Source organism: Odocoileus virginianus, chromosome 31 (assembly GCF_023699985.2).
Source record: "Odocoileus virginianus isolate 20LAN1187 ecotype Illinois chromosome 31, Ovbor_1.2, whole genome shotgun sequence".
Classification (NCBI taxonomy): domain Eukaryota; kingdom Metazoa; phylum Chordata; class Mammalia; order Artiodactyla; family Cervidae; genus Odocoileus; species Odocoileus virginianus.
This window is the reverse complement of record NC_069704.1, coordinates 13,274,598-13,289,152: the sequence shown is the minus strand read 5'-3', so window position 1 is coordinate 13,289,152 and position 14,555 is coordinate 13,274,598. Positions and strand designations below refer to the sequence as shown.

At 42.8% G+C, this 14,555-nt stretch overlaps 1 protein-coding gene across 8 annotated transcripts in view; it reads right to left on the bottom strand.

Moving 5' to 3' along the window:
* EPB41L4B (erythrocyte membrane protein band 4.1 like 4B) overlaps positions 1-14,555 on the bottom strand; it is a 135,313-nt gene that overhangs the window by 97,034 nt on the left and 23,724 nt on the right. For all 8 annotated transcript variants that reach the window (XM_070459325.1, XM_070459328.1, XM_070459329.1 and 5 more), the window contains exon 2: positions 2,492-2,596. In XM_070459325.1, the coding sequence (XP_070315426.1) occupies positions 2,492-2,596 (105 nt within the window). The remainder of the gene's footprint in view (positions 1-2,491; positions 2,597-14,555) is intronic.

Here is a 14,555-nt window from a genome sequence, read left to right as displayed (position 1 = left end):
TGCATAGCCCCAGGAAGTATTTAAAAAGTGTCTTTCAGGTAGAAAGGCTTAGCTATACAGGAGGAGCTCCAGGTCTCAGTTCAAATAGCTCCTAGCAGAGAACTCACCCTTTCTGTCTAAAATAGCACTGCCCCTTCCTCTATCTCCTCACTCTGCTTTATTTTTCTTAACCCTTATTACCACCTGTCATATTATGCAGGTATTACATACATACACTGCATTATCCACTGCTTAGAACAGGGCCTAGTGCACAACAAGCATTCAATAAATACTTTTAGATTGCTGAATAAATTCTCTTTGAAACCCAAAGCCAGATTCTACTGGGAATGGAAACTCTGAAGTCTTTCTTGCTTTTTAAAAGACTAAAGCTGACAGTATGACAGTCCCTGATTTCAAACTATACTACCAAGCTACAGTAATCAAAACAGTCTAGTACAGACACATAGCTCAATGGAACAGAGAGCCCAGAAATGAACTCACATTTATATGATCAATTAATCAACAACAAAGGAGGCAAGAATATAAAATGTAGCAAAGACAGCCTCTTCAATAAATGGTGTTGGGAGATCTGTACAGCTATAGGTAGAAGAATCAAACAACTTCTATCTCATACTACATACAAAAATAAATTCAAAATGGATTAAAGACTTAAATATCAGACCTGAAATCATAAAACTTCCAGAAGAAAACATAGGTAGTATGCTCTTCGACAATAATCCTAGTAGTATTTTTTTAATATGTCTCCTTAGGCAAGGGAAACAAAAGTAAAAACAAATAAATGCAACTATAGCAAACTAAAAAGCTTTTACACCGTAAAGATAACTATCAGCAAAATAAAAACACCACCTACTGAATGGGATAAGATCTTTGCAAGCGACATATCTGATAAGGGATTAATGTCCAAAATACAAGAAGATCTCCTACAACTCAACATCAAAAATATCCACACGATCCTATTTAGAAATGGGTAGAAAATCTGAATAGACATTTTTCCAAAGAAGACACACAGATCGCCAACAGAAAACATGAAAAGATGATCAACATCACTATCAGGAAAATGCAAATCTAAACCACAATGAGGGACCCATCACCTCACACCTGTCAGAATGGCTATTATCAAAAACACAACAAGAACAAGTATTGGCGAGGATGTGGAGAATAGGGACCCCTCGTTCACTGTTTATTGGTGGGAATGTAAACTGATGCAGCCACTATGGAAAAGAGGATGGAGAGTCCTCAAAAAATTAAAAACAGAACTACTGTATGATCGAGCACTTCCACTCCTGTATATTTATCCAGAGAAAACAAAAACACTAATGAGAAAAGATGTATGTGCTCTTACGCTCATTGCACTATTATTTATAATAGCTAAGATATGCAAGCAACCCAAGTGCCCATCAATAGATGAATGAATCAAGAAGATGTGGTATCTAAACATACACGTCAGAATACTACTCAGCCATAAAAAATAATGACATCTTGCCATTTGTGACAACATGAATGGATCTAGAGGGTATTATGCTAAGTGAAATCAATCAGACAGTGAAAGACAAATATGGTATGATATCACTTATGTGTGGAGTCTAAGAAACAAATGAACAAACAATACAAAATAGAAACAGAATTATAGATACAGAGGACAAACAGGTGGTTGCCAGGAGGGAAGGAAGGAGAAAAAAATAGGTGAAGGTGATTAAGAAGTACAAACATCCAGTAGTTGCAAAATAAATGAGTCACAAGTCTGAAATGTACAGCAAGCAGAATATAGTCAGTAACTATATAATATTTTTGTGTGGCAACAGGTTGTAAATAGGCTTATTGTGGTGATCATTTACAAATGTACAGAAATATCAAACTACCATCTTGTGTAATAGGAACTAACATAGGATTGTAGGTCAGTTATAAAATAGATAAAGAAATAAAAATAAATAAAAGAGTGGTTCTGAGCTGTGTTGAGTTCACTTACTCAGGCACCTCCACTGTGGACAGTTCTGTCTCAGGCAAAGTGAGGGAAGTCTTTGCTGACCAAACACAAGCTCCTGGAGCCTGCAAGATGGCTCTCGAGAGATGCCAAGACCTGCTCGGCCACCCGGCCCCAGAGTCCACTAAGCCTGGCTGCGATTCAGCTGTGCTCCCAGCACCTGCTCTCTACACCTGGCAAGAGTCCATGAGAAGAGGGTGGCACAGCCTCTTCTGCTAGTTAAAAATACACACAGCATCCCCAGAAGAATTCTTATAATGAGATTTCTTTCTACCTACTCTAGAGATGTGCCTACACTGCATCCTCGTGCTTGGAAATGTCTCCCTAGCACATCCCCACGTGCAACAAGATACTGGACACCTCGGGGGTGGGGTCAGCCAGCACCTCCATCCCAAGGCTCTTCACCGCAACAGTAATGCAGTTTTACTCCTGTCTTTCTCTATCAATTTCTAGTAATCGCAGACCTGTGATTACCCAGTCCATCGTGTAAGGGATCAAAGGAATACTTACCGGAACCTGGGCAGAGTCGAGGAACTGGAGGCCAAAGTAATCTGTTTCCACCAGGTCTAAGTGATACACAATCTGATCAAACAAATCTTGGCCTTTGGCATGTTTCTGGAAGATAAAGGGTAGATGAAATTTTAGGAGGTGACAGTAGATAAGAAACAAGATTAAAAAAAAAAAACCCAAACAACAAAATCACTTTTCTCTCTTTACCATACACATATGTGTCAGAGTACATAAATTTGTTTAAATGCAATTATTTTTTATTATAATACAAACTCTTGATTAAATCTAAAGCATACATGATGACAAGAAAATTCCACCAAACTACTACTTTATAGGATGATTAGGGAACCAACACCTTATTATGATAAATGGTTAGTAAATAGAAAAAAAAAAGCCAAGCATTGATCCTGCCTTTAGCTGGAGCACTAGGAAACCAAAGAGTTGCTGTTGTTTAGTCACTAAGACGCGTCCCACTCTTTTGCAACCCCGTGGACTGCAGCCTGCCAGGCTCCCTTCTCCATGGGATTTCCCAGTCAAGAATACTGGAATGGGCTGCCATTTCCTTCTCCAGGGGTTCTTCCCGACCCAGGAATCAAACCCTCATCTCCTGCATTGCAGGCAGATTCCTTTCCACTGAGCCACCAGGAAAGACAAACCAAAGAGTAGATGACAGCATATACAAAAATTAACTGAAAATGAATCAAAGACCTAAATGTAAGAGTTAAAACTATAAAACTCAGAATAAAACACACACGCAAATCTTCATGACCTTGGATTAGGCAGAACTTTCTTAGGTAAGACACCAGAGGCGCAAGCAACAAAAGAGAAAACAAACTGGGCATCATCAAAATGTAAACTTTATGCTTCAAAGAACATCGAGATATCAAGAAAGTAAAAAAGACAACCCAGAGTGGAAGAAAATCTTACAAAGCATACTTCTGATAAGGGACTTCTCTAGAACACATAAAGAATTATTACAACTCAATAATAAAGAGACAAATACTCAATTTAAACACAGGTCAAGGATATATAGAGATGAGGGTTTCCCGGGTGGCACAGTGGTAAAGAAGCTGCCTACAGTTTCTCCATCTCCAGAAGCTGGAGATGGGGGTTCGGCCCCTGGATTGGGACGATCCCCTGGAGAAGGAAATGGCAATCCACTCCAGTATTCTCGCCTGCAGAACCCCATGGACAGAGGAGTCTGGCGGGCTACAAGGGGGTCTCAAAGAATCAGACCTGACTGAGTGACACAGCACACACACAGATATAGAGATAGAGAGATAGTTCACCTAAGAGAGATGAATAGCCAACAGGCATATCAAAAGATGCTCAACATCATTAGTCATCAGGGAAGTGCAAATCACAACCACAATTAGACACTTCACACCCATTCGGAAGGCTATAATAAAAAAAGACAGATAATCAATGTTGGAAAAATTGGAACCCTCTTATACTGCTGATGGGAATGTCAAATTGTGTAGCTAATTCAGAAAAGAAGCCTGGCAACTTCTTAAACAGTTAAACACAGAGTTACCATTTGACCCAGCAATTCCACTTCTAGGTAAATATCCAAGGAAAAATGAAAACATTATGCTCGCACAGAAACTGGTACAAAAATGTTCACAGCAGCATTATTCATAATAGCCCCAAAGTGGAAGTAACCTGAATGTCTATCAATTAATGAATGGATAAACAAAATGTAGCATATCCATACAATGAAATATTATTTGGTCATAAAAAGGAATAAAGTTCTGATACATGCTACAACACTGATGGACTCTGGAAACATTATACTAAGTGAAAGAACCTGGTTATAACTTACAAGTGACCACATATTATTTGAGATGTCCAGAACATTAAGTCTAGAGACAGAAATTAGATTGATAATTAGTAACTGCTTAGGACTGCCAGGTGTATGGGGTGACAGCAAAGATGAACAGGATTTGGGGGGATTGGTTAATGAAGTGTTCTAAAATTGACCATGGTCATAGATGTGCAACTCTATGAATATACTAAAACCCACTAAATTCGTATGTTTCAGATAGGTGAATGTATGGTATGTGAATCTCTATAAATAAACTACTAAAAATAGCAGAGAGCCAGAGTTTTTCTTTAGTATTCCAGCAAATAAATGAAGAAAGAATAACAAAACTGTGATAGCACAATTTTGTTGCTTCTAATGAATGGCAGGCTCTAAGTATTGTATGCCAGTAGCTACTAACATTGCAACAGGAGACAGATAACCAGGTGAAAAACATCCTACCACCCAAGGTATAATCTTGCTCCCCCACACCTCCTTCCACAGGAAAAAACAAAAAAGAAATCTACCTGGGGAGTGGTTAAACCACTAGATCCAACTGTAGGAAATGCAGAGGAATGTTCTAAACTACAAAGAACCACAACTGGCAAGATCCAGCCTGTGGGAAATTCTAGAAACTCCTCAGGACGAATGACCCAGTTTCCTCAACAAACAGAATATAGGGGAGAGAAGAGATAGAGACGACACGTACAGATTGAAAGAGATTTAAAAGATATGTGTAAACAGCCAAGCTTAACTTGCAGTATCCAAGGATGCACACTTGGGTGAGCAATCTTAGAAAGACAGTAAAGAAGTGATTACAATAAAGTCAGGGTAGGTGTTGCTCTTGGGGTGGGGCATGGGGCTGGGAGGAGGCAACAACCGTGGACTTCCGGCTGGCTGGCAGGGTTCCAGCTTTTGATGTGGGTGATGGTACCAGGGTGTCTGTCTACTTTCTAGTAGTTCATTAAACTGTACCTTTGTTTCCTTTGTACGTCTCTATTTGTGTTATATAAATAACAACAATAACAAAAAATTTTAAAAAAATAAAATAAAAATTTCATCAATGAATTAAAGTCTCCTTCCTTCCTGGAAATACTCCTCTGAAAGCAACAATTCAACATAAGATTCCAGGAGGCTCAACATGCAATGACATTCTCTGTAAATGAATCTAGTGGAGAAATAGGGCGGGATTGGGGGCGGGCAAAAAGGAGAAACAATCAAAATTCCAATTGCAGAACATAGTACTGGGGCCCACCAGCATGTAAGAATACTATTTGGCTGTTACAAAAGAGAATGATGACGATTAGACAGAACTATGCAAAATCCTTATGACGAATGTTCAATAAACAGAGCACAAGGGAACAGAAAACTGTGATTCCAGCTACATAAATCTATGTATTTACTGCACATGGACTACTTGATAAAAACAGGAGAGTGGCAAAAATTACAACAGTTGCGATAGCATGGAGACACGATGGATGGTTTATTTCCCAAGTTTTCTTTAACACTGATCTTTTGGCAGTTGTTAGGCAACAAATACAAAGTAAAAAAAAAAAAAAATCACAATTCTGGCACTCTTCCTCCTTGCCTATAACAATCCATTCTCTGCAGGTATTTTTTCCAATTACTATCCAGTGCTACTGGCCCCATGCAACACCTATTAGCACGGTGCCAAGGCTTCATTAGCGGGTTTCCTAGCGGGAAAGAACTAGTCAGAGTAAAGCTTTAGCAGCAGGATATGGCAGAAACAACTGGACTGCGAGGAAGCAAGAGACTTCTAGTCCCAGATGCACCACTAATTGCAACCTTAAAGCAATTCATAATCTCCCCCAATCCATATGGCCACCCTCAACTTCCCCCCATGGCTGCTAATCAGGCCTGGCCATGGTCCCCTGAATATACAGGGCCACCAAAACTCAACTGACCCCAAATCCAACCTACTCCCCACCTGGGTCTTGGGGTTAAGGGTTTACCATCCAGGTACATAATTTTAACACTCCCAGGGTCTGAATTCAAAAAAGCACAGTTCCACAAATGTAAAATGAGGGGGGTTAGGCAATGTCTTTGTCTAGGTCATTCCAAATTTTATTTTTCTGATGTCTTTCTAAAATGGCTCTTAATTTAGAAGGAGCTCAAGGTGGTGGCTGGGAAAATAACCTTTCTAGGGGTAGTGGGTCCCTCTGCCAATGTAAGATGGGCTCCTCCTACTGGTAGACCCTCACTTGGGCTGGACATGGAGGTGGCAGACAGCAGAGTCTGGAGGGTAGTATGTACCATTTTTACTCACCTATAAACACTTCCCCCACTCACCTCCCGAACAAGTACACTCTTTGGTCTCTTCTGCTGGAAGAGGGAATTCCCAGTGGCCCTTACTGAGTCTAAAAATAGTCTGATGAAATTGTGAGGGCTGGAATGAATAGAAAGGTCCTTGAAACAGGGGTCCCAGGGGGCTGAACTTCAATCAGCCATCTCTCACTCCTCCCAGAGAGGATGGATGGACAAGATGGATGGATGGATGGGGGATGTGTAGGGTCTAGGGCCATGAAATGGGTCTTATGGAGGGGCCATGCTAAAGCACAAAAAACAGACTGATATTTCCCAAGCAGCAGACCTAAAAATGACAATATACTCATTAAAATCTTTTCAAATTAAGTTTCCCATGAACAAGTATCTAGGGAACTGTGCAGTACTTCCAAGGCCATTTACCTAAACATGATTTTGTGGCTACTACATGAAGTGCTATCAAGTGATTACACAAGGAGATCAGTTAACGTGACAAGACTAGAAGCTGATCCTGTTGCCTCATCGTTAACTAAGTCGCCCTTTCTGTGATGAATTCATTCACTTGCTCATTCAACACATGTTTATCAACTGCTCATCAAATGCCAGTCACTCTTCCATGCAATGGGGTACACCAGGGTCACATAGTCTGGAAGGAGCAGCTACAGGAAACTACAGAAGAACAAACTCTTCTTGGGGAACGAAGTCAGCCTAAAAAGCTTAAGACCCGAGCCCATGGGTCACAGAAACCTTTCAAAGTTCTGATCACCATCTTGAAATCCAACTACAAGACACGTATGGAGAGTTGCTCCCAAACACAGCAGGATCTAGAGAGCTCTACCCTTGAGTTCTTCCATCCACATCACCTAGTTTTTCTGCCTCCCATCTCAACACATCACTTTTCACAAGGACCAGCAACTAGTGGTTTGGAGACAGTGTCTCTCTGTAGCAGCTCTTTCTGATCTGACAGGAGCTAAAAATAACCATGCACTTTAAAACCATGTAAAATAAGAGTACCGGATTGCCAGCTAAAGACAGGGTCAGGCAGGCAGCCAGCAGGGAAAGGTATGGACATTGTGACACCTTTGCTGGCCAGTCAGAGGTTCTGACTTAGTCTATCTGCTGGTTCCCAGCCAAGGTCCCGATAAGGAAGACTGCTGGACAGCTGATGTCTTAACTGTCCCGCAGATAAATGAACCAGCCTGACCGTCTCAGATAAGATGCAACGGGCAACATCTCACTGCAGCCTGACCCACATGCAACGTAATAAGTCAACAGTGGTCCTGAAGAACAAAGAAGATAGAAGGCCAGCCATCCAAATCTCATTAGTCTCCATGGCATCCAATGCTGTGTATCCCAGGTAGGTTTGAAAGGAGGAAATAAGCTGTGTGTGAGAGTGCCAGTCAAGCGTGCACATCCTAGGTGGTGGAAAGCATGCCATCTGGGCAGGGGAAGGATTTCAGGGGCCTTGGAGGCACACGAGGCTCTCTCCCCTCCATCCACCGGCTCCACATTCATCAGAGGGCAAGTCCTTCTGCACCCATCTTCCGAAGGCTCTCTCTTTCCTCTCCATTACGGCTCAGGCCACATCACCTCATCTGTGGGCCACAGCAAGAGTTCCCCGAGTGGTCCCAGGTTATCACTCCATTTATCACTTACCGATCTTACGTTTTATAACATACGGAATCTTGATAAGCAGAAAGGGACAGAGGGTGGAGGTGGAGGAGAGGGTGGGAGTAGGGCTAGAGTCTTTCTTTAGCTCTAAGTATGAAGGTGGCCATCTGATGGTGGCCTCAAACTGGTTATAAACACACACAGTTGTACCAAGGTGGAATCACACCCTGGGACCCTTAAGAGGCCAAAATGTTGGGTTGGAAAATCAGCTCGATTTCTTTTCTAGCAATATGACTTGACTTCAGGCAACCCCCATGCCGAGTCCCAGCTTCTCTATCTGAAAAATGGGTGCTCTCCTCTACCCTATCCACCCTGCTAAGTCACTGCATTAATAAAAAAGAAAGCAAACAAGCATCCGGTGTCAACTGCAGTGTCCTATACACACAAAGGAATTACTATCACTTTCATCCAAACCTTATTTCTCTCACATGTCCACAGGAATAACACAAAGTGTTTTTTTGCCAAATGCTGAACAAATACCGACAAAGGTCCATCTAGTCAAAGCTATGGTTTTTCCAGTAGTCATGTATGGATGTGAGAGTTGGACTATATAGAAAGTTGAGCACCAAAGAATGGATGCTTTCGAACTGTGGTGTTGGAGAAAACTCTTGAGAGTCCCTTGGACTGCAAGGAGATCAAACCAGTCAATCCTAAAGGAAATCAGTCCTGAATATTCATTGGAAGGACTGATGCAGAAGCTGAAACTCCAATACTCTGTCCACCTGATGCAAAGAACTGACTCACTGAAAAAGACCTTGATGCTGGGAAAGATTAAAAGCAGGAGAAGGGGATGACAGAGGATGAGATGGTTGGATGTCATCAACAACTCTATGAACATGAGTTTGAGCAAGCTCCGGGAGTTGGTGATGGGCAAGGAAGCCTGACGTGCTGCAGTCCATGGGATCGCAGAGTCGGACACGACTGAGCAACTGAACTGAACAAATACATGATCTAGTAATCCCATTGAAAGGAAAACAGGCTAGCCTGGCTTTGGGATTTTGAGTAAACCCATGTTAGTTCTTAGAGATCAACTCCTTCCTTTCTTAACCACCCCTTGTTTAAACAGCTCTCAGAACTCTAACTGTTCTCATCAGTGGTCTTCCGGGCCATTGGTTCCCAGAAGGTACCTGCCTCAAGGCATCTTTCAACTGCCTTTAGGAAGTGCTAATTTCATGGTTAGTTACTACTTCCTACCCTTACCCCAAAACTTGATAACTTGCTACTTTTCTCTGAAACTGCATGTGTACACAGAGGGGCTAGGGATCTATGGTCCCACTGCCATCACTACTAAGTCATCACAAAGAAATATACACTGTTAAAAAAAAAAAAGAAGAAGAAAGAAATATATACTGTTCAAACCAGGATGTCGTAAACACAAATATCTGAAATTACCAAATAAAGTTACCTTGAAATTTCATTCTAAGTGAGAAATAGCAGCTCAGCCATCAGCAAGATCTGGTGACTCAGAACTGAAATCTACTGATGCAAAGACAATGCAGAGCATCTCTAATCTGCTGGATTGAAGGCCAGGCTGTCCAGCTTATAAATTCCACCTCCCAGTTGAAGAAGGCTTCCATGTTTGCCACGGTTCCATGACCCCAGTTTACAGAGAAAGAGCCTGAGCCTCAGAGAGATCAACATGATCAGCAAGTTCCTATTGCTCACAAGTGGCAGACCAAGAATCAGAACCCAGCCTTCTGGATTCCTAGGAGAGAGTTCCTGCCATCTCATCCCACTACTTCTCCAGTTGGCTCATTCACCTCTCTGGCTCCAAACACATGCAACGTGTCCAGGTAGCAAAGGAGAAATATTTCTTAAGCCCAATTCAACACACGGCTGCAGAAAGCATGCTTTGTGCGCGGTCTTGGCTACAGTGGGAGACAGGGCCACAAGGTCAAACACCAGCAGGCTTCCTGGTGGGACGTGGGGGGCAATTCCCATTCTGTTTGGAGGCAGGGAAGTCGGGGCAGAATGGAAAGTAGTTGATTCACTCACCCACTAACCCAGAAGCCAAGGTACTGTCTGTGGAGGACACCAAGAATCTGGGCAACTCCTGGAAATTCAATTTTGGTAAAACAGAGTACGTGTTACTAATTTCCTGACCTGCCTGGCTAACCATCTCTTAGAAATCGGAGGAAGAAACCACTGCCCTTAATTTTGGTCAACAAGGAAGTGAGAACAGTCTGAGAAGAAAGTGTTGTTTTGGTGTGCCAGTCAGTGAAAGGAGGCAGTGTGGATGGGGTTCTCTTCCAACCAGGGGTGCAGGGCTCTCCACATGGGACACGAGGCCTGGGCGGGTAGACGGTAGGATTAACGGTTCCTGCACAGAGCACCGCCACAATAGCTTCCAGAGATGGAGCGATCAATCTAAAACACTGAGACTATGCTCCCTTATTATCTGTCGATCAGCCTCTGTTCCAGGCTGATAAGCCATCTTTGGGCGGACAGTCAAAGCTCTCATTTGTTTCTGCTGTGAGAATTAAATGGCCCCAACATCCATGATCCTACGAACCTTCTTGCAATCAGCGTGGAATACCTAACACCTTCTGATGACCTCAGTTTCTGCCTCCCTATCGCTGCTTCCAAGCATGCCTACCACATGTGACTCAGTGATCAGCTGGAGAGAGACCTTCACCTTTACTCTCAAAGCACTGAATAAAGCCTGGACACCAAAATTACTTGATTCTGGCAGCCCTGAAAATTGGTTTCACCTGACACTTCAAATATTACACCTCCCCCTCTCAGTAAAAAACCCTAAAACAGCACAGGTTGAATACTCTTTAATTTGGGGGTAACTACTATCAGGCCTCTTGAGAGTCCCTTGGACTGCAAGGAGAACCAACCAGTCTATCCTAAAGGAAATTACTCCTGAATGTTCATTGGAAGGACTGATGTTGAAGCTGAAACTCCAATACTTTGGCCACCTGATGCAAAGAGCTGACTCATCTGAAAAGACCCTGATGCTGGGAAAGACTGAAGATGAGAGGAAAGGGGGACGACAGAGGATGCAATGGTTGGATGGCATCACCAACTCAATGGACATGAGTTTGAGTAAACTCCGGGAGTTGGTGATGGACAGGGAGGCCTGGCATGATGCAGTCCATGGGGTCACAAAGAGTCAGACACGACTGAGCAACTGAACTGGACTATCAGGCCCAGGCTTCCCTGCTGGCTCAGTGGTAAAGAATCCACCTGCCAATACAGGAGACAGGGTTCAATCCCTGGGTCAGGAAGATCCCCTGGAGGAGCACATGGCAACCCACTCCAGTATTCTTGCCTGGAGAATCCCACGGACAGAGGAGCCTGGTGGGCTACAGTCCGTGGGGTCACCAAGAGTCAGACATGACTTAGCAACTGAGCACACACCTAATACGTGATCCTCAACTGACAGGGACAAAAATATCAGACAACCTCCTAACACCAAGGTCCACTGGACAAATTACTCTTAGAACTCTGGATTGGGAGACTCTCCTCACCATTATTATTAAGCAAGGTGAGTCATGAACCAGTCACAATGCTCTTGGCCCAACTGAGTCCACACAAAGCTCTAGAGAATTGGATCGGGGGCAGGAGACTGCCCTGAATGACCTCTAAGGCAGGTCAGCTTAGTGCCCTCCACCTTACATCAAAAGAGAACCAAGTACATCGGGGACTTGAAAGGTCCCAGGTGGCAAGTACCTATTGTGCTAATTTTCACATTGATCTTTTTAAACTGGTGGAACTTACAAACAGGGCTGTCAAGTTTTTCTCCTTTCCCTTGCATTTGGAAGAGCTTGGTGCTGCTACAACCAAATAGAATATGATATTAGTGATATTTTGTCATTTCCAAGGTGAGTAACAGTTCTCTAGGGCACTTGTTCCGTGGGAAAAGCCAACTACCATGTAAAATATCCATCTACCCTAAGACTAGCACGCGGAAAAGGCCGTGAACAGATGTTCCTGTCAACTGTCCCAGCTGAGTCCAGCCTCCAGGCATCCCTGCCAAGGTGCCAGACATGTGAGTGCAGCCACCGCAAACCACCACACTAGTCAATCTTGCAACTAAGTCCTCCTGGGTGACCTGGTCCATGATACAAGGTGCAAAAGAAAATCTCAGCCTGGCCCCACTTCAATGGGCTCTTGACCAACAGAATCCATGAATTACGATAAACGGGGATGCTTTAAACCACTGAGCACTGGGGAATTTGTTATGTAATTAGATAATCAGAAAGAAAACCATGCAAATACACAGATATAACATGTGTGCGTGGCATGTGTGGGTACATGAAAGATTTAGTATGCAAAAAATTTTTCCATAACTTTAAAAACTCTTTCTTAGGAATCCTTACTGTGATGTTAACTCAGGTACCATCTGCTTGGAGACAAAGAATTAGAATAAATATATTGAGTCTAGAAAAAAAAGGGGGGTAAACAAACTGAAAAACTACTCTTTGAAGGTCACTAACTGTTTAGGAAAAAGATATTAAAATCAAGGGCTGGAATGATTGAAGCTGCCTTCACCAACACTGTATTAAGAACTCAATAAATTGCACTGTAGATGGGGGAGAGGACTGTTAGAGATTCAAAGAGACTTAAAAGACATTATTTACCAAATGCAATGTGTTGTCTGTACTTGGCTCCTGATTCAAACATGCCAACCACCAATCACAAAAAGGTTTTTGAGATGCTGGAGGAAAAGTAAACAAGGACTTGGTATCAGACAACATTGAAGAATCATTGTTCGTTTCGTTAAGTGTGGTAACAGATGGTAGACATGTAGAAAGAGAGAGAGACACCCATTTAGGTATTAACAGGCTAAATGATACAAAGTTGTCTCAGAGTTGCTTGAAAATACTCCAGAGAAATAATAAAATATGGGTGCTATATACAAGACAGTTTCATCATACTATTGTCTCAGCTTGTATATTTGAAATTTTCCATAATAAAAACTTAATGAAAACTTCACAAACTGCAAAGTAGAAGAGGGTTGGAAGGTGTCTGGCCACGTGACCAGGGTCCCACACAGGCCCTACTATGTAGGCATCCAAGTTACCAAATAAGACACAGAGACGGCTCAGAAATCAACACATTCAAGTTCCTCATTTTACAGATGGGGAAAAACGAGGCCAGACATAGGTCATGTTGCCAGGCAGCCAGTGCAAAGCCAAGAATAGAACACTAGCCTTCTGACCCTGAGACCAATACAATTTTCTTTCTCAGAACTATCTTGAGACAAATGCATTATGTTACCTGAATAGGAAACAAAAAAAAACCAGCCTAGCATTTCTGCTATGGAAAGGTTAGAGATCAAATAGGCAATACCAAAAATTTCAGTGTTAAAAGCTTCTTGGCTATAAAAAGTGACTGGTCTGGGCAAATATTTTTGGCTTTTTAAAATGGTGGATCAGTAAAGGGGGGGTGGGGAGAAGAAAGAAACCACAGGAGAAAGGAAAAGAAAATGAAACAAATTTGTGCCTGGCCAAACAGTAACATGCAATTAAAATGATGGATGCCTTTGTGCCAGAGGTTGAGTCTGAAACAAGCTGCTGGAAGAAGGGCAGCCCTGAAAATAAATTGCCAAATCACTTTTTGCAGCCAGATTGCAGATTCCCCATCCATGTGATTCTAAAAGCAAATAACTCCACATAAATAAATATGCAATGAATTCCCAGGAAACCCAGCCAAGAAACATGAACAGAAAGAACTAATTTTGGGTGGACGACTGCCCCCACCGATCCTGCAACTTAGGAACACAACTAAATTTGCAGAGTGAGGCAGGTCGATGCTACCTTCGCATCCTTCCCTCAATTACTGGGTCCTGTAACAACCGCCCCCCTTCTCTCCTTGGAGCCCTTTACCGCGCTGAAAGTTCTGGGTGTCGCAACACACCCCATGATGCAGCGGCTGACAGCATGGACTCTGGGATCAGCGTGGCAGGGATCTGAGTCCCAGCCCTGGTCCTCAGCTTAGGCTGAGACCGGTGTCAGAAATGTCTTACCTGGCAGGAATGTTTGAGGATGGCAAGAAACGAAATGATGAATTTAACTGGGCTTGGCCCCAGGGTTCACCCATAGGGCAGGTCCGTGGAGGCAGGCTTCATTCTAGGTGGCCTATCAACTTGTGGAAGATGAGCTTTACAAGGTGGAGTGACTGGGGAGTATCAGAAGACGAACTATGTCCCCCCCAGATTCGTATGTTGAAGCCTTAACCCTCCAATGCTTCCCAACGTGGCTGTAACTGGAGAAGAGGTAATTAAGTTAAAATGAGTTCATTAGCACGTACCCTATCCTATCTGACTGTCCTTATAAACAGGGGTCACACACACAGACA